At 47.6% G+C, this 20,550-nt stretch overlaps 2 protein-coding genes across 2 annotated transcripts in view; one reads left to right on the top strand and one right to left on the bottom strand.

Annotated features, from left to right (window-relative positions):
* The window catches only part of VSIG1 (V-set and immunoglobulin domain containing 1), a gene marked incomplete at both ends in the record, with an annotated part of 39,428 nt that extends 31,671 nt beyond the window's left edge, over nt 1–7,757 (bottom strand). Inside the window, 2 exons of the mRNA XM_082062192.1 lie at nt 5,221–5,643; nt 7,710–7,757. Of these exons, the coding sequence (XP_081918318.1) occupies nt 5,221–5,643; nt 7,710–7,757 (471 nt within the window). The remainder of the gene's footprint in view (nt 1–5,220; nt 5,644–7,709) is intronic.
* LOC309444195 (synaptotagmin-like protein 2) overlaps nt 1–20,550 on the top strand; it is a 77,748-nt gene that overhangs the window by 35,082 nt on the left and 22,116 nt on the right. The window contains exon 2 of the mRNA XM_082061828.1: nt 18,537–19,114. Coding sequence (XP_081917954.1) covers nt 19,014–19,114 — 101 coding nt within the window. The 5' untranslated portion in view covers nt 18,537–19,013. The remainder of the gene's footprint in view (nt 1–18,536; nt 19,115–20,550) is intronic.

The raw sequence follows: 20,550 nt of genomic DNA, 5'->3' as shown, positions 1-20,550 counted from the left end.
CTATTTTACATGACAGATCCATGAACAAACCCCGCTGCCGTGTATCTCACAGGCAGGAGCGGGGTCGGAAGGGCCCGGCTCTCTGGGATGCTGGTGCCTCCCTGCACAGCAATGAAACGGGCTGTGCACTGGTGGTGAAGCAGCATCACTGGGGAGGGTCGTGCCCCCGTGGGTAACTCTGTCCTTCACTCTTACTCACTGGAGTTTGTTCACTCACAGGCTAATGCAACCACAAATATCCTCATTAAGCGGAAAAACATCTATTTCTTTTTTTGTATCTTGCAAATGGCTTTGCCTTTGTGTTATCTTTCCTTGTGTGGCACCATGCTGCAGTGTAGCCTTTACTCAGGACACCCTGTCAGAAACAAAGAGAAATCCAGTTTTAAAATGTGATTTGGACTGCAAGAGGGCAGCAAACTCACTAATATTTCAAAGAAACCTCTATCTGAAAGATTTATTGTTTGTTTGTTTTTAAAGGCGTGCCAGGATGTGTTCCCAACAGGAGAGACTGTATTATTTCCTTTTACAACATAGTGCAATTTTAAAGCCAGTTAGGAGCAAACATGTATTTCTGATGGCTTCCTGCTGATGTGAGGGGAGCATGCAGAGCATCCCGATGGCAGGGGTGGGCCAGGCTGTGGAAGAGATGTCAGTGTCATTTAACAATCAACAGCACTTTTCTGTCTGAAAATGGTAAACCTTTGCTAATTGCCTCTTTGAAAAGTCACCTTCTGTTCCATGTTGTCTCGTGCTGTAGCTGTGGGTTACTGCATGTCTTAGAAGCCTAAGAACAGATTTCTCAGGATGCTTTTTGCCATAGGCACCACGTGCCTGGCCTAAATACTCAGTTTGGCACAGCAAACCTGGAGTGACAGTGGTGGCAAGAGCAGCTGCACAGCGTTTTGTTTTCTGTGGTGTTTTCACTGTTGTAGAACTGCCCTCAACTGAGACACATATGGCCACAAATGTATGTATTGCAACCAGAACAGTATGTACCTGTATACAATCAATGAATCAATGCTGTTTTATCTCACACACAGGTAAACTCTTAGCTGTTTCCTCTACTAACACTGATCAATACCAGCCCTGATGTATGGTTGGAGGTCTTGTGCTTGTAGATCTTTTTTCCAGAAGGATTTTCCTTGTGCCCGCCAGATTTTGCATGGTTACTTGGCTTTCTGGCCACTGGAATGAAATAAGCCTTAAAGCCCACCAGTGGTCTCAAAGGAGTCTGGTTTGGAATCAGATGCCGCTTACCCCATTTCGAGCGGGACTCCCTGGCTGTCTTGTCTCATTCCTTACGCAGTCAGTGAAAGAAGGTGAGTCACCTCAGGAAGGACATCCATGCTCTTCCTCCCCTGCTGTAGGATGGGGTGATTCATCTCTACAGGTGCCTGTGTTCCTCATTTCTACCGGGAAACCTCTGGTAACCAGCTCTTCCCACCACAGGTCTGAGCCTGGACCTTGTCCCCATCACTGGGTGCGACTCCAGCCCCTCCTGTCACCCGAGCCACGGGGAGCTGCGTGTGCTTTGCTGTCCCACTCTGACACTGAGAGCGGGACGAACGTGGTCCTGTGAAAACTGTTGGCTTTGCTGTACTCAATTAGTAACACCTTTCCCATGACTTGGGACACATGATTTGTAAGCCTCTCAGAAAGTTCTCGGAAACATGAGCCAATTTCTCTTTTAAAGCTGTTATTAAATAATAATAATAAAAAAAAATCTTACTGTGCTAGCAGTGCTGAGCAAGATATAATAGTATCAGAAATCTTCCATAATTCTCACAGCCAACCAACACAGATTTATACCTTAGAGTGGAAAGGACACAGAGTCTGAGTTTTCGATTAAAACAGCTCAGCTTTTCTTCAGTAAAAATTGAGGTCCACAGTGCCAAATAAAATAAGGCCAAGTTCATAGCTGGTTTAAACTGGATGAGCTCCACGTAGCTTCACTTAACCCGCAATGAATTTTGCTTACTGGATTTTGGCTGTTAGATGACTTTCCTTCTCTCAGCAAGTAAGACACAGAGCAGGCTCGCAGGGGATGTGTCTAAGGAGACACATTGCTATGCTGCACCTGTGCAGTCCTAGATTCACAGTTCCTGCGGATGCGAGTAGGATCCTGCTCATACACAGATTTGTCGTGGTTTGTGTTTTGGTTGTTGTTTTTTGTTTGTTTTGGTTTTGGGGGGTTTGGTTTTTCTTCTTGGGAGTCTACATTTATGTTTATGGCTTGCTGCTGGAGTATTTCCAATAATGGACAGGGACTTTCTATCTGTTTCTTTACTGTGGCATACCGTAAACTAAAATTTTAGCACCCAGTAAACAAAACTAAGAGACAGTTTGTTCTCAGTATAATATTCCTGTGACAAGACAGTGGGAAGTAAATGGCATCTACAATCGCTGTGTTCTTCCCTTGGTGCTCCTGGTAATTTTAGCACTGCAGTTATGTAGCTGGGGAGGAAAGTTACAGAGACCCATTGGGGTAGCAAAAATTTGAATGCAAACCCCAATGAAACAGTTGCAAGCGATTTTGTCATGCTTTCACATTTAAGTTCCTCTAACACTGAGAAATCATGAAGAAACACTGAGAGCATTAATCACACTGCTATATCCTTTTCAGCTATCTTTTGGCAGCCTTTTGAAAGTCACAGCTAAAGATACTGAAACACTCTAGGCTTAATGGGGTTTGAGTTAAGAAAAAGGATAGCATAGGAAGAAAAAAACCCTGAGAACAATGAGCCGTGTTATGGCTGAGGTCCAAATGTAGGCCAAATAGCAAAAGGACTGTTGATCCGAGTTAAAGGTGTACCTGATCTAAAGAGGGCTCATCCGTTGTGCTCTGAAAAGTTGTGTCAGTTTTGAGGGACTTTTCTTCCTCACTGGAATACAAGCACACAAACCCTTGTCGCTTCAGCCACAAGGGGAGGAAGCACTGCAGAGAGCTCTGGTGACTAAGGGTTACTGCAGAAGCACCTGGTGTCTTGGGGCAAGCCTGAGGCTGGTTTAAAACCTATTGAGGGCTTAAACAGCCCCGAGTCCCGTCTTGTCACTGTTTCCCGCCCTGGGCTGGGTGCTCCGGGGCAGTGGGGAATCCTCAACCAGACCCACAGAGCCAGAGACACTGGTCTGGCTCAGGGATGTCTGGTCTCCTTCCCCAGGCACGGAGGTTTACACACTTGGCCAATATCCTGAACACACACCTATAGGGCTGCACGTGGACCATAAGCACAGTGCCAGCTGCTGGCAAGGGATGCTCAGTGACTTGTAAGGGCAGGTGGCAACCAGCGTCTCCCAGGCTCAGAACACCCCCCGGTATTTTCAGCTTAATAGGCCAAACCTTAGTCTTGAATCAGCAGTTCACTTTAGGATATGGACCATAAAAGCTTAAATAGAAATCAGCAAGTAAATCCATTTTTTTTCCACCTCTGCCTACTATTTTAGTGTTTCACGTGGCTTCTGCCAGTTGTTCTTATGAAGACATTAAAAAGCTGAAAGTCGAGAAAAGCATAGGAGTAGCTGGCTGCAGTAATAAAATGCATTTCTTCACTGGTTTTACAGGCTGTTGTAAAGTTGCCCCCATGTGACTGTATTTACTCAATTCCAAGTCACATTTTTCTCTATCACCGAGCAAAACTGGCCAAAAATAAAATCTTCACTAAGCTGTTGTTCCTTCCTCCACTTAATGCAGGAGCATTGACTCTCCAGCACCCAGAAATTCAAACTCATAGAGATGTCTGGACACTTTGTATGTCTATCACTTCTGAAGTTTACTGCATGTTGTAGGGTTTTTTACACCCATTATTAGGCATAGGCTGTAGTGGCCTGGGTTTAAGGTGCCTGGGTAAAAGTGTGAAAGTACAGGTTGTAAATCCAAGTCATATTGTACTCTATTGAATCCTCATATCAAAATTCCTCCTGCAGCTGCAGAATCCAGTTTGCACTGATTAATTTGATGCTGAAACCCCAAAACGGATTCTGAGCATCTGAGCCAAGTTGCAGTAATGGCACTGTGCTCCAACTGATGTCAATGGGCTTTAGTGTTATTGCCATTGATCGAAGCTGAGACACAGAAAAGTTAAGTAATTTCTATGGCACTACATGAAGTCAGTGGTAGGGTCAGGAGTAAGACTCTGGCTATTTGCCTTCAAAGCCAGGGCTCCATTTTATAGCCCAAAGGCACCACTGGAAAGACTAAGCCCAGGAGCTGAAGGCCATCGGCAGAGCTGCCTCTGTTTCATCGGCTCTCCGTTTATCCAAGCTGGAGGACACGCACAGCTGCCATTAAACTTACATCAGCTAATTGAGATCATTAGAGTGATTCTAGTTTACTTCAGCTGGAAATCAGCATTTACAGTGGGAAAACAAGTGCTCCAACGCGAATGTTCCTTTGTCCTGAACTCTTAATGTCCCTCTTTTCAAAATAAGACTTCAATCCCATTGTGGAGGCTCAGCCTTGCAGAGGCACTTGAGCATTGCCCAGGAGCAGGACGTCGTTGAGCAGACCAATGGGTTTCATCTCAGGGCTGGAAGTCGTGAACCGGTCAGCAGTGCTGCTGGGGACAAACTGGACTTGAGGACAAGGTGTTTCACTTCGCATCCTTCATCTCTCCATCTTTAAAATAGGGACAGTCACGTGAAAGAATTTGTATGTAGCAGGCAAACAGCAAAAACCGAGTGCACTTGTCCAGGTGTGACTAGTCTGGCTTTGGTCTTATCTGTTGCAGAAGACAAAACTGCAGCAGCTGCTGTATCTGCAACTGCTTGGGATGGCTGTGCTGCTATCCTGAGGTGGGTCCTACCCCGCTGTGCCAACGGTGGGACTAGTTACAAGCCGAAATATAAATCAAGGGAAAACTGAGAAAATTGAGAGGGGCCCCAACAGGCCCCCGCTGACCTGAACCAAACCCCGCCTGCCCCAGGTCCTGCTCTTGGCGCTCCGAGGGCCGGGTTTTCCGCGGTGCTGCCGCCAGGGGCTGGCACGGCCCCGCCCCCGAGGGGATAACCCCGCCCCCGGGTGGTAGCCCCGCCCCGGCCGGCCGCCCCGCGCAGCCGAGGGCAGGTAAGGGTCGCCGGGGGCTCCGTCGGTTCTGGGCTCAGTCCCGGTGCCCGTGGGCGGCGGGAGGGCGATCCCCGGGTCGGTCCCGGCAGAGTGCGAGCGCCTCGGGTCCGTGCGCTCGGCGTGTCCCGGTCCCGGCCGCGGGACGGGGCGCCCGGCACCTCCCGGCGGGGCGGTGCCGATGCTGCCGGCAACGCCGACCAGATGTCTCTCGCTGTCCGGGCGGGGAGAGCGTCCGTGCGGCAGGCGGTTAGATCACGGCTGAGGTCCCGCTCCCCTCGCTGCCTCCTGCCGCGACGGCCGCGCTCCAGCGGCATGAGGAGCCGCGGGGCTGGTAGCAAAGCGAGCAGCCGCCGGAGCCAGCCGTGCCCGCTGCCCGCGGTTCCCCGCCAGGGCCCGCCCTCGTGGGACCTGCTCGCCGGGACCTGCTCCCCTTCCGCCGGGCACGTGTGGTCCCGCAGCAGCGGGCGGGAGCCGTGGGTTCCCGGGCTGGCCTGGGAGCACGTGGGGCGGCTTCGCCACCTCGGCAGTCGCTGCAGGGAATGGAAGTGCTGGCAGGGAGCGTCGGAACGGGTGCGGGCGTGCTGCGGGGGTAACGCGGTCAGGAAAGCATCTCACCCAGGGGAGCACCTCCCTTATGAAGAAGGGCTGAGGGAGCTGGGTCTCTTTAGTTTGGAGGAGACTGAGGGGTGACCTTATTAATGTTTATAAATATATAAAGGGTGAGTGCCACGAGAAGGGAGCCAGGCTCTTCTCGGTGGCAAACAATGATAGGACAAGGGGTAATGGGATCAAGCTGGAACACAAGAGGTTCCACTTAAATTTGAGAAAAAATTTCTTCTCAGTAAGGGTGACGGAACACTGGAACAGGCTGCCCAGGGAAGTGGTGGAGTCTCCTTCTCTGGAGACATCCAAGACCCGCCTGGACATGTTCCTGTGCGACCTCACCTAGGCGTTCCTGCTCCAGCAGGGGGATTGGACTAGGTGATCTTTTGAGGTCCCTTCCAATCCCAAACATACTGTGATACTGTGAAATGGGCAGCAGCCCGGGCCGAAGGCTCCTTAGGGAGCAGAGGTATCTGGGCCTCTCACTGCCCTTGTCTTGGGGCTGGGGGTCAGTTCCATGGCCCTGTGCTGCACCAGACAGCGGAGACCTGGGTTGGGGCACCACGCTTATGAGACTGGTCAGGGCTTTGGGCTGCTACCTAAATAAAAGCATATTTTCTCTTGCATTGGTGAATTGTGTTGTCACAATTGGTCATAGAGTTTTTTTGTGGCTTCTATTAAGAATAAGTTTGTGAGGCGGCTGCTGGTTTTCAGAGGAGAGATATTAGGCCAAAAATGTAGCAATGTTGTAAAAAAGATCTGAAGTGAAAGACTTTTGAAAACAGAATAAAATCCTAGAAAATAAGGTGTACTTCTGGTACTTTATAGTGTACTTTTTGTTATTGCTTCTCCACTTTGTTTTGAAAGCTACTTGTGAAAACCTGGAACGTGAAGTGTCACTTCCCTGTGATTTCTCCTGCTGTTTTGTCTGTATTTCCATACACACCCCCCCTGCTCCATCCTGGTTTTATTTACTTCCTTATTCCTGCGTCATTGTTGTAAATAGTTGGCATGGCAACAAGAGCAGCATTTATTAATTTCTGCTCCCTTTGCAGCCAGCTCTGGTGTGATTGATGCTGTTGTGTAAGCTATGGTAGCCTGTGGCTGCTGCTGTTTTATTTATTATGTCTTTCCTGGATTTCTTCAGCAGAGAATAATTTTTAAATAAAATCACTTGCAATGGAGCCTATCCTTCCCAGTGACATTAAAGACCATTCTGTGTCCCCTGTGTCTCTGCCGCCAGGGCAGACCACAGGGTATGATCAGGGTGGTGGAGATCTACTGTCCTGAACTTCTGTGAGGGTGTCAGCAGGTGAGGATCAGTTGGTTATGAGGGCTGAACCCATCTCCTTTACCTTATGCTCCTCTCCCTCCCTCCCTGTTCCACCTTTGGCAGAATATCTGAGAAGCTCCACGTGGGGACTCAACTTTCTGCTCTCCTGCACAATTCTATAATTGAAGTGCCAACTTGTTTTTTCCTCCTGAATTCATGAATCATGTCCCTTTAATGTGCCTCCGTCCCTGGGAAAGAGGCAGCGCTTGCCACAGCATGGCACAGCGTGGACAAAGTGTTCATTGTACGGCAGGCTCACTTTGATTGCATTTAAATCAATATTGTTATCTACACTTCAGAGATGTAGCAGGGGAGAAAGAACAATAATAAATGTTTGCCACAAAGTTGAAAGGAGTACATCGCTGTCTGGGGGGGGTCAACAGGCAGCAAAGCTGCATTGAGATGTAAGTGCTTATTAGTGACTTCTTTGAATTATGGTTGTCACTGCTCATATAGAAGCTCCAAATCTTCTTCAGCTTGAGCACCTAGAAATAAATCTACATTGTTCAACAGGACAGGTGATCTTGTTATTCTTATCCAAAAAGTCTGTCTTCTCCACTTCCCTGCAAGATTTGCTAAGTATTCATGGAGCTGCACAGATGGAAGAAACACCTTGTCTGCACAAGAAAATGGTACCAGATGATCATCTGAAACTTATTTTATTTTTAGTGATTTAATTAAATTGGAGCAATCTGTGTTTGCATTTCTCACTTGAGCTTGCCTAAACTTTATCTTGAGCTCAGCTAAATGACAGTCCATGTCCACATGCAGATCTGTGCTAGTTTAAGCACATCTGTTAGCCATGCCTGTAGTTAATTAACCCACTGTAACTTTCTCCTATAGAGAAAACCTAATATGAGAACTGCGCCTTTGTGATTAAATGAGTGTGGCATCTGATTTATTTAATTAAGTAATTTCCTTGTGCGTTCAGACTGCCCTTTGGCAGTGTTGGCCTCCTCACCTCTGTGGGTATTGTACATCACTTAAATACAAGATCTTTCACCTGAGCACTGTGAGGGACAGACAGTGGCAACAGGTGCTTTTTTTTGTTCTTGTAGGTAACAAGCAGTGCCAGAGATACCTCCTGTCTCACTCAAGTCATCCAGCTCCTAGAACACATACGTGACTCCAGTAAGTGAATTAATGACTGGGTCTGTGCTTGCATTGGAAAGTTGCATTGATCCTGGAAGAAAAGTGACCAGTTTATTAAAAAATATTCCCATGTATGAATTTGTTTTCTCATGGAAGAAGATCAATGACACAAGGTGAAGTCACAGCATCGGTGATGGGATTGCTCTCACTGGAGCTCCCTTTCACGGCATCTCAGGGTGATAAAGTAAACCAGCTTTAGCTAAAACTGTAGCATTTCTGTACTTGAACCAGGTGCAGCACAAACCAATCCAGGCCTCAACACATGCTTGGAAATTAGGAGAGAAAAAGGTGAGGACCCCAAATTAAGGAGGGACTAGAGCTTCATTTTTCTCCCCTTTCATAATGTGAGGGACTGACCCCAGACTCCGGACATGGCCCCTCTGTGTTTTGGCATCACAATTAGAAATTGCAGATCTGGAGATTATTTCTTAGAAGGTTGTTTCTGAAACTTTTCCCAGATGCTGGAGGGAATTATACCTTCCAAATGTACCTCATTTTAAGCAATGATGAGATATGCCCCACTGTTTTGCAGTTACCTTCATCCCTCTTTTGAGCTATTTCAGAATCATCCAGGCGTGGCTGAGGCTTAAAAATAATCACTGACCAGAAGGAGGATCCCTCAGACTGCAAAATTTCCTAAACAAGCAGCACTGGTTTCCCGTGGGTTTTGGCACCGCGCTCTGCCTCGTGCCATCGAGCTCAGCAGGCAAAGGCGTACAAAGGTGTTGGGCCCCACGCAGTTTTGACTTCTGAGCTCCCACCATGTTACAAAACCAGGGGGTTTTGTTTGCTTGGTGGTTTTTGTTTGGTTGTTTCTTCGTTGTTTTATTGGGGTTTTTTGTGTGGTTTTGTTTGGGTGTGGTTTGGTTTGGTTTTTTTCCCCAACAAAATGGTTTCTCATTCTGAGGGCTTTTAACCTGCTCCAGATGGCCGGGCAGGTGTTGCAAACTCAGTATTACTGGGGTATAACGAGCCGGGTCAGGAAAGCAATTTGTGACATGTCACCACTGGAGGTAAACATGGAGGAATTATGTTTGCAAGGAAGCAAATTTGAGGTCAGCAAATATTTTTCACGGTCAAAAATAAAAGGCAGAAGTTCTCATGGGTGTTTACTTTTTTTCTTCAATCTTTCAATCCTACAGTTTCTTTGTTTGAACTCAGCTGAAACTTATCTTCCATCTCCCTTATCATACTGAGAACATCCAGGTTCTGAGGATGAATGAGTGACAAATGGGGACAGGGAGGTGATTAGTCCAAATACATAACCTTCACCTGCAGTGGTCTAGCTTTAAGCTGCTATTTTCTCACTTTTAGGTACTATATACTTACTTCTTGTTGCCTTTTCAAGTATAAGAGCTGAGAAGATGCTTTTTAGGAGTAACCTTCATACATGTGGCATCTCAAAAGACTGCTAGCAGGACAGCTGGGTTCTTTAAAGCTGATAAAATGTGACTTGTCTCCCTTGGCTGAGAGGGAAGCTGGGACACCAGGATATTTCTCTGATAGAAATATCATTGCAGCAGAAACGCGGCACAACTTGCACGAGGAGCTCTCAATGGGTTTATTACAAACCAATAGACAGGGAATTGCAAATTCTTTTAAAGCTGTGCTTTCCTGAGGATATAAGCACAGGTTTAGTGCAAACCTCAGCACAAGCCTCTGCCCCCTCCCCAAAGCCAAGTGCGCTTGGTGCGGGAGCGCGTCCCTCTGGCCTTCGCCAAACCCCTGGCCTGCGCAGGGCTGCATGGGTGACGGGCACAGCCGGGTCCTGGAAACGCTGTCACCCGCTCTCGCAGCCGGGACACGGCCATCCTTGTTCAATGGGAGACCAGAGGATTTCTCAGTGTCCCAGGCGGCTGTGCTTGTTTATTTGCGTTCTGCCGATCTGCAGAATTACAATGGGCTGCATCCTGCAAGATCTGCAAATAGTCCCCACCTATGAAATAAACAGAAGTCTCAAATATTTAAACTAAAGCGTTGGATTACCAGTTTATTACCAGTAAAAGGCCTTATCGACTTTAAGGAGTCTGAGTCACACATTTCCTCTGATTTTTTTGTTTTTTTCTGGTGATGCTGCCTCTGGGAAATATTGGTTAGGACTGTGAAACTCAGTCTTTTGTTTACCCTAGGTGGTAACCGTAGGATGGTTCATTTAATTAAAACTGGATGAAAGGAAGTAAATTGTATATAATGCAAATTCCACCCATACAGTTCCTCGCTAGGAGGAGATGGGTAGAGTTCAGTGTAGATAGAAACTCGTGACAGTTACATTGCATTGGGCAGAAGTGAATAAGGGAGAAAAATCCTTATGCATATTTTTTTACAAAAGGTAACTGTTCCATAATATTGTGTGTCTCATACCTCCTTCAGAAGCAGTGGTATTTCTGAGGCTAAGTGCAAATAAGCAGAGTTCACCCGCTTCTAATGTGGTCAGTGGAGCATCTCCTCAATTACACATCCCCCACATGCACTTAGTAGGGGAGTTTACTAATTTTTTTTGGCTTAGCATTGTGTCGTTCTTCTAAAATACCTTCTACTGGCTGCTCTCAAGCGGCTGGACTAGAGACCTTATTGCTCTGATAAATTCCTGTGTGCCCAAGAGTGTCTCAGGGCCGTTCTTGATCAGTGGACATCCTTCTCTAGAGCTGCCCGGGGAGAGGAGAAGGAAAAAGATTTTAATAAAACAGCTGAGATTCTCCATCGTGCTGGTTGTTCTTGGAAAATGTAATGTCAGACATTGACTGAAACTGAGAGAAAACATCCAAGGCTGGGCTTACAGTGAACTAAGCAGGATTTTTTGTTCTGTGCTGCACGTTGAAGAGCCACGGGCAGGGTCAGAGCTGCTGCCTCCAGCCCGCCCCTCGCGTCTGCCCGCGCTGCCCTTGTGGTGCTGATCGGTGGGCACCAGCTGCTCATCGTTGTGTCTGAGGCTCATCGTGGCATGTACAGCCCTCACTGAACAGAGGAGAATCTGTGTGAAGTCTGTGATTAGTCAGGCTTGAGTAATTTTAGCATTTGGAGATGGGTGAGACTAAACCAGCCTCTTATTGACCAGAATTTGGCCTTGACATTCCCTGTGTGATGGTAACAGATGCATTTATACATGGACTGCTCTGGGAGACCACAATTGCCTGCTTTGTTTGAAGTTGTTCTTATCAGCTGTCTCTCATCTGAAGGCCATTTCTATATGACTTAGTTCCTTAGGAGTTTTTTGGGTAGGAACAGTATACCTCTACTCTTTCCTTTTGCTGGGACAAGTCAGACAAAATAGCATTGCAGACAGTGCAGCAACAGCACTTTTAGTGGAATACCTTTTCAGAAAACAACTGTATTAAATATATTCTGTGTTCTCACAGCTTGCAGCTGCCCTTGGTCTATGGACCGGACAGCCCAAAGCTGCAAGTAGCATGTTGCAAATTAAGAGAAAATGGTGCACTTTGGAAGAGCTCTTATGATGCTGTGGAGCTTTGCTTTGCAATGGCTAACCAAAAGGCAAGTATCATATATATTTATTTCATGGCAGTGAGAGGGGAGATGTGAACACAGAGAGGGAGAAAGAGGATGAGTGGTGTGACTGTGGCCACAGGCAGGATGTACCTGGTGGGAATTTCTGCTCGTCACTGTGTGCCTGGCCAGCGGGACAGCCCCCAGCTGCCTTAGCAGCACCTGAATTCCAGTGTGAAGGTGACACACTGACCGCACTCGCTGTTATCCAGCAGTCTGATCCTTTATGAGCAGTATTTGGAGGTTTGTGCAATACCCTTCCTACCTGTATTGCTGCACCCTGACGGCTCGTCCCTGTGTAAAAGGGAGCACTTGTGTCAGTCCAGCTGCCCCAGGTCTCAGTGAGACCCACACATCTGGCTCCCTTCTGCCACAGCAACCCCATCGGCTTGTGGGTTACCAGCCTGGGACTGTTGTTGCTCTCGGGGACTGAACTGGGGCAGCCTGCGGCCGGCCGGAGGCTCCTGTGCTGGGCGGAGATGGGATTGCTCTGCTCCCTGCCTGGCTGCAGCCGCAGCACCAGACTTCAGGCAGGGAGACAGTCTCCATCAACAGGAAGCTTTATGCTGTGTTTTTGCCCATCCATCCCAAAGGGAAAGACCATCCTATAGTTGCTTTTTATTCGTTGCTGCTGGCAAAGGAGGTCAATCAAATGTCATCATATTACACCTGTGAGCATTGTAATGGCTGTCAGTGTTTTGCCTGTAAAATAGTGCTGGCAATACCTCTGCATACTTAATGGTACTGACAGCAGCAGAAGTAAGATGGAAGATTGGGGCTGGATCCTCTGGCATGAGGCAGGGAGAGGCACAAGGTGATCGCAGACGCTGTACAGGTATGGCAGTTCTGACGCTGAGCATTTCTGGTACTGTTCATTACAGCATGTATTGGGAACTGCCGTATGACTGTGGGTGCCAGGGCCACATCCATCATTCTTGATACAATGCCACCCTTGGTTTCGCCCTGCTCTACAAGAGCTGTCTTGACTAATAAGGACATTGGGAAGTGACCACGCATTGTAAAGCAAAAGGAGGTTATTTCCTTACATTGTGACAGGATATGTGATAAAGAGGTATGGACAGAGGCAAGCAGCCTTTCCAGCTTGCTGCTATTTTCATCTGGCTATGAATAGTCTGGTGAGATCAGTATTATCTGTTCCGGGTTTTGTTATGTTTTGGGTAGGGATGTTTTCATATCTTTATTACATGGGCTTATGTGCAGCTCCAGGTCTCAAAGGGTGAAGTGGGTCTGGATGGTCCTACCCTGACCTAGGAGATGAAATTGGGGTGTTAAATACTGTCATCATTTGTGGGACCTGACTGCCAAACTGGCAGGTTAAAGTTCGTAATTCCTCCTCTTCCTTTGCATGCAACACAATGTCTACTCAATGAAATCTGCCTGGCCCGTGGTGTGTATTATTAATCTGTGCACATCCCAGCAGTGAGGAAGATGTGCTGCGTTGGGAAAGAAAGGTGCACACTGAGAAATCAGAACCAAGACTGGAGTGCCCCGCAGATGGTCTATAGATAACTCCTGCCGGTAGGCAGACGTCAGCAAGAGCACTGAGCTGGTACTGAGCATCTGAGCAGTTTGTGCCCGGGTTAGTTATGAAGAGCATTAACATAATTCTGTTTTGAGCTGGAGCTGAGTTAAACCTCCCAGAAATAAAGTGAAAATGCATCACAAAGAAGGCAGCAGCCTCTTTAGCATCTGCCTTTCCAAAAGAGGCTATGTTTCATGCCTGCTAGGCTAAGCAAGCGTTTAATTTTCACCTGATAAAACTGTTTGAAAGAGTTACTTAAAAAAACCAAACAACTCCCTGAAGACCCTTCTCCACAGTAATAAAAAGAAAAAACATAAAGAGAGAGGATATATTAATTCAGGTGAGAGGACTGTAACGTACCTTCCTTTATAAATAGCTCTTACTGCTGCAGAAACCCTACATGGGATTAGTCAAACTATTTATTTTGGAAAGTGCTCCAGAACTGCACCTTCCCGAGCTTTGGCTCGCAGGCACAGCTGCCGGTGCTCGTGCGGCCAGCAGGCTCCGGGCGACGGGAGGCAGGACCGCTGGTAATTCAGCTGGTTTTGATCACATGTGTGGGAACGCGCTGCAAAGTGCTGAGGAAGGAGGAGACGAGCCCTCTCCAGGCTGCAGGCTGTCCGGACACGCTCTCGCTGCGTGCATCCCGGTGCAGGTCTGTGTCCTGCCAGAGGATGTTGCGCTCCGCTGAAGAAAGGTTGGTGTTTATTTGCGCTTTCACTTCTAGGGGTTGGATATTGGGTTGGTGCTAGGGGAATGCGTGTCATACCAACGCTTGATGCTTTACTGAAGGGAAAGGGGCAGTTTTGGACGGGTCACAAATTTCCATGTCTCAGTTAGTGTAAATGGGAATCACTCAGCACCTGCCCTTTCCCTGGCTGTCAGCTCCAAAACTGGCACTGCTGTTCTCCCTGAGTGGCAGTGCTCTTTGCTGGTGCACAGTCCAAGCAGCTGAGAAAGGGAAGGTTTGTTCCTTTTATTAGTATCCCTCTTAGCTTTTCTGCAGTGGATCAGAGCTCTCTTCTCTCCAGGGGGCTGGCAGAGCCATTATGTGTCCCCATGTGGAGGCTGGTATCATCGCCTGAGTCCCTCCTGGCTGCAGAGCTGCAGCCGCACACCGCTCACACCGCCTCTCCTGGCACTGCAAAACCAGGCTCGCAGGTGAAGATACCAGAGCTTGCAGCTGTTGGGAAAAGGCTTTTCACACCAAAACACTGCTAAGCGTTTCTGTAGTGAGCTAGGTGGGGGGCAGAGAAGAGTGTGGGGAATGATCAAAGCTGGAATAAGCAAACAAAAACCTTTCTTCATCTGGAAGAGAAAGCATGGATGTGACACAGATCTGCACAATGAGCTACATGGAGTACATAAATGCAGAGTGATCCTTACTGGGTTTTCTAATATATTTCTATATTTCTAATATATTTCCAATATATGCTTGGGGATATAAAATGAAGCAAGCGGCAAGTCAAAACAAAACAAGGGCAGATACTTTTGCCTTTAAAGTGTAGTGAGGCCATGGTACTGTGGGGCTTTTGAGGATATTGCAAATGCTTAAAATTAATGTGAGTTCAGAAAGTAATTAGAAGGATCTGTGAAATGTAGAGATGTTGCTCCTGCTTCGGGGGGTTGCTGCCCGGCACCTTGCAGGAGGCTGGGCCGCAGGACGGCTCACTGTGTGCTGTCAGCCCTTGGTGGAGATAAACCAGTGTGTTACAGGGACCTTCAGCCTAACCCTGCGTGGCCTTTCCTGTATTTTTAAACTGGACACTGAAAATCTGTTGGGAGACAAGATGCACAGATCCCAATATGCTGTTGTAGCAGCACAGGCCTCACTGCTCTGCCCGTGCTTGGGCTCTGGGTTTGACAAGCTGCACAGCGGCATAACACAGCACCACAGATCTGCTCTGGGGACTAGAGCACTTGCTGCTGCTTGTGGTGGCAACCACGAGCGGTCAAAAGCTATCACAGTAAGAGATAGTTATGGTACATGATAGGTCATGCTTCTGCTTGTGTGCGCAGCCCCTCCACACCCAGAGTTTGTCAACACGGCTGGGTGTGGGAGTCAATCTCTCCGGGATATTCTCTTCCCCAGAAAAGCATCCAGCATTCTCCTCTGCTCGAATTTATGGTGTTTCCTGTAGCCATGCTGATCTGTTTTGTCCATAGCACTTGTCTGCTTTGTCATGACAAGTGTCAGGACCTGGCTGGGCTGCTCCCCCTGTGCTGGGGCTGCACCTGAGAGCAGCTTGAGTTTGTCCTGCAGAGTTTGCACCAGGCTTCAAGCAGATGCTGCTATCTGGACTCTGAACAGTTCGCTCTTTCACGACTCTGTGTTTTGCTCCTCTTGCCAGAGGGCAATCCTGGCCTAGGAGGGGTCTCCCACTGGCAGGAGGGAAGGAGGGCACAGCTTTCTTTTGCTTGTCACAGTTTGTCCAAAACCAATTCACGTCAGCGGGCTAAAAAATGTGCTTGCACTGAAGAAGTCCCAGTCTAGGGCAAAATCTTCCCCAGTGCTGCCTGCTGGCTCCCATATTTGCCCTACAAATCTGCAAGGCTTTTGTGTTTCCCTCCCCTGCAGTTTGCAGAGGTAATGAGGGCTGGGCAGGACACATGGGGCATGGCCTTGTCTGTGTGAGATCCACGGGGTCCTGGCTCTCTTACAGATCTGTCGGTTTAGGTGTTTGTACTGCATCTTCCCTGTGGTATCCAAACTGTTTATTAACAAGGCTTTGGGAGGGGAGGGGATTATGTGCAATCTAGCAAAGCAAATCAAAGTTACGCGGTGCTGCTTAAGGAGCGTAAACTCTGGGATGAAGCAATCTGGGGGAGCAGGTGATGGTCAGGTACAGCGCAGTCTGCCTGCCTGATAACATACTGTACATGTCAGTTCATTTTTATCCTTATTCTATTGCACTTGCAGACCCAAATAAACAAATAACATGCCTTCCCTAATGGCTGCGTGCCTGCATGGTTCATGGTGGGGTTCTGCTGTTTCAAGCCTCTGCAGCAACCAAGACACAGCCGCACGGTGCACCCGTCACAGGCTGCACAAGCTCCGGTGGCAGCAGGGACGGCCCTGTGGCCGTGGCGTGTATGGAGATAATTTCCCAGCCATGTTTCCTGCTGCAGGCCTGGGTCAACAGCTTTGCAGCTCCTGAGGCTGCCAGCAAAACCCCCAGGTAGAGCAGTCTCCTGGACCAGCTCACTTTCCCACAGCCAGTGCAATAAGTGGTTTGATTTTTAACTATTTAAAACAAAAGAAGGAGGTGGCTGTTCGGTTTCTGTTAACCTTTTCTTTCCAATGTAACTACTCTAGTAAGATAAAACATTCTCAGGAGAAAAATAAAAGGCTATTTACAAAGAAGTAGCCTTTCTTCTTTTTCTAATTGACTACTGTACTAATGAATAAATATGAGTCTTTGCTGAAAATGTTTTCTGAAGTACTTTCAGCCCACGTCATGGGTTTGTTAAAAATAAATAGAAGTTCTAGAGAAGCAAATACTGTGAAAACTGTGTCCCTAGATACTTTTTTAAAAATAAAATCTGTCCCAGAAATTTCTGTAAATGTATTCATAGAAGTAGGATTGTGCCTGAGAGCCAGAGAGAGAAGATGGTTGGAACCAAGTGTGGGTGAAATGTAGGTTTAACCAGTGGAGATTCATCAGGGCTTTTTATTACTGTTTCTAACTGTTTAGGTGGTATCAATAGTTTCTCGGATGATAAAGGCTGTAATTGTAGTGTGACAAGAAGAGCCATACTTGTCTCAAAGAAATATGAAATGTTGTTTCCTTCCCTCCAATTTTTTTTTTCCAAATAATTACAAAGTTTTGATGACAATGCCCATTCCTTTTATGAACCTTTTAATGTGGTGTTCTGTGGTGTATCTTTGTGAGCATTAAGGTCAGATGACTATTCTTTCTTCTAACATTTGGTTAAACCATTATGAAAGAGGCAAACATTTCATCCATAAAATAATTTAAATCTGTGAAATTATGACAAATGAGCAAAATTCAGCTGAAATAGAATAATACATAAAATCATTTAGGTTAGAAAAGACCTTCAAGATCATCAAGTTCGACCATTAACCTAACACTGCCAAGTGCGTCACTAAACCATGTCCAAGTGCCACATCTACGTATCTTTTAAACCTCCAGCGATGGTGGCTCTGCCACTTCCCTGGGCAGCCTGTTCCAGTGCTTGTGCTCAGCTTTGGATATGGCAGCTGAAGGAAGAGATGCACCATCTGGAGCCAGCCTAAAGAAGAGTGACAAAAGTGATGAAGACCCCAGCTCTGACGAACCTGAAGGAGCTGGGGTCGCTTGATGTGGTGGACAGGACAGGTTGACATCTATCAGGGAGACCTGGGGTGGGCAATAGGAAGAAGTTTCTTGCTGCCAGTTAGCAAAGCACTGAAATAGGTGGCCCGGGAGGGCTGCAGTTGCCATCCTCAAAGGGGCACTTTAGACAGACAGAGAGTAGGGGTGATACAATTAGGGAAGGGAATGGGCCTGATGCCCTTCAGATCATGTTTGCCATGAAAGTTGGATTTATTCATTTTGAATGACCTGACTCCCAAGGCTGTGGCTTTGGGAGAAAAAGCCAAATATGATAAAACCCACAGTCACCTGCTGGGCTTGGAAACAGTGGAAAAATCCCATCTGGTGAGCTAGAAACTGCCTACATGGACACAAGCAGAACTTCTGCTCCCTCGGAGGGGTGTCTTATTGCTCTCTAGTTGGCCAGGAGAGAGGAAAAGAAAGAAAGAAAGTAATAAAGCAACACATGATTTACTCTTCCTCCACGCCCTGCAGCCTCTGGCCATTTGTGATGTCTGTTGAAACACTAAGTGATCTGCGCCCGTACTGTTTGAATAGCAAATATCAGTGCAGCATAAAGCCAAGTGCACACATATTAGAAAATGAGCAGCCTCTGGTATTTCATAGCATAACAAGCAGCAATAACACTTGCAGGTTGTTGTTCTGTAATTTTCCAATTGCTTTACTAAGGTCGGCTGCTTATCCTTGCTCTCATCTAGGGCATAAAGAAGTGAGAAAAAGAAGAATGGAGATAAAAAGCAAGCAAGCAATTTGGTAATTTATAGGCATATTTTGCTTGTAGCATGCTGAGTCAACTGTTTACCTGTTAGTAGGAAAGAGGCTAAAATAAAATATTGTCTTGTTCAGGTTAATACCCTGTGAAGAGCTGTAGGATGGGGAGGAAAGTAGGGCAGCTTGTTTTGGAAGTTGTGCAGAAGGACAAATAAAAACCCCCAATGTACACATTCGGTTACCATATGTCACGCTTATCGTAAAAGGCATCTCGGTGTTATTTCTTTGCAGGGATGCGTGACCTCCACGGAGGCAGACTTGCCTGCTGAAGAACGCGCATGCCAGAGGTGCTGGGGTTGCTGTTGGTGAGATGAGCTTTCGTGCCTGTCGAGGCAGCTGAAGCAGGCGGCAAGCTTGCTCCTTCCTGTGCTTGCCTGTTTGATTGACGTTGGCTTCCAAATCACTGCGACTGTGCCTGAAGAAAAGCGAAGGAGCCTAATTTTGCAGAGAGAATTTTCCTGGCAGGGGAAGGCATGCAGTGCAGAGAAACGTGCCAGCGAGGAGCTTGGAAGCGCAAGTCCAGGTGCTAACGCAACTCGCACCCAAGCCATGCTGTTGTAAAGTCCTTTTTCTCCAGCCGCGTCTTGCTCAGCGCACCAGGGTGGCTGCACGGGGGCTGCCCATGGCATTGCCGCAGTCCAGGCTGGATTAGTTCCTGGTGTGTTGTTGCTTCAGCTGTCTGAAGAACCGAAGAAGATCACAGGGAAGATGTTGGACTTGAGCTTCCTGACCGAGGAGGAGTATGAGCAGCTGATGAAGGTTCTGCAGAGAGATGCAGAGCTGAAGAAGAAGGATGGGGATCGCATCAGGTGAGAGAGTGTGTGATAACAGCAGGACGTGAGCTTCCCCTGGGGGGATTTATTTATTTCTTTTAGAGAGCAGAGTGTATGTGCCTGTGTGTGCTTGTCTCTTCTTGCTCAGATCCTCATGGATCTTTCCATTGCACCTCCTGCTTTCTCAGCCATCCTGCTGTCGCTGCTGTCCTCTCTCTGTAGGACTGCAGGGCTGGACTCTCCTTTTGAGTTAATCAGCAGCCCTCAGGGATGCCAAAGGAAATCATCCCTTTCCTGCTATAGGGAGGCAGATGCTGATTTCTTGGTGTAAGAAGCCCGAGCAGGGGAGAAGCTGCTACCTTGTTTTCCTCACTCAGTAGCACAGGAACCCTGTTGGGTATTTTTAAATGAGACTTTACATCCCCATCTCTTCTTTCTGTACCCCTGGTTCTCTTTGAGGTGGATGTGTATGCAGCATCCATCGTGCAGGCAGAGAGGGGCAGTGAGAGACTACATTGATCTGCCAAAGGTTTTCGGGGAGCCCTTTCAGAGCCAGGAATCGCTCTCAGTTCAGCTCACTTGCCACTGGCCATCCTGGAGCTCAGGTCTGGCTGATTGGATTGCTTGTTGCTGCTGTCACTTTTTAAATGCCAGCCATTAGACCATCTGGGTTGACAGTACGCACCAGGCTCGGGAAGCTGGCACCAGACTGCACACGGCAAGGAATGAGTATTTCAGTGAGTGCGGGTGGCGCTGAGCCAGTTTACCCCTGCTAAGGATGTGAGTCTTCGACTTGCTGTTGAGCCAAAAAAGAGTGAGCCTCATGTATGAGGGATGCTCGAGGCTGGCAGGGGCAGTGGGTATCTGCATCAGCTCCAGGGAGCGTCCGTGCGCTCTGCTCGGGGCGGGAGCTGGGGAGCAGAACTGGTGGTGGCATGCAGGCAGCTTGGACTTGAGGTGGATGCATCTGCATGCTCTTACAATCTCCTTTGAATTGAAACACAGTTTCAAAAAGGTTTTCTTTTTTTTTTTTTTTTTTTTTTCTTTTTCTGAAATGCAATACAATTTCTGCTGTGGATAAACCAGCAGAGGTTTGGGGAAAAGAGTGCTTGGATTATTTCAGTTTTGTTTCACTTCTCTTTGGAAGCTGTTGCACAGGAGGCTTTCATTTGGGAGCGAAATGAGCAAGATCCTGACTGGCTGGTTCCAAGTGCCCCTTGCTGTATGTATGGCTACATGCAGTAAGACCTTTGGTGCAAGTGTAGACAAATTTGGCGCCAACACAAGCTGCCTGCTGGGCGAAATGAAGTCATTACACTGATCTGGTGTCAGCAACATTAAAATGTGTTCCTACATCTCCTCTGGCCCACCATCTCGAGACCCTCACAGGGCAGATGCAGCCCTGATGTAGGTGGGAGCTGTGCAACTTAGAGGCCTGAGCCCCGTTATACCTGCTGCCTTTTGGCCTTTAG

This window comes from Streptopelia decaocto (assembly GCF_964273445.1).
Source record: "Streptopelia decaocto genome assembly, chromosome: 10".
NCBI lineage: Eukaryota > Metazoa > Chordata > Aves > Columbiformes > Columbidae > Streptopelia > Streptopelia decaocto.
This window is presented reverse-complemented; position numbering and strand designations above follow the sequence as displayed.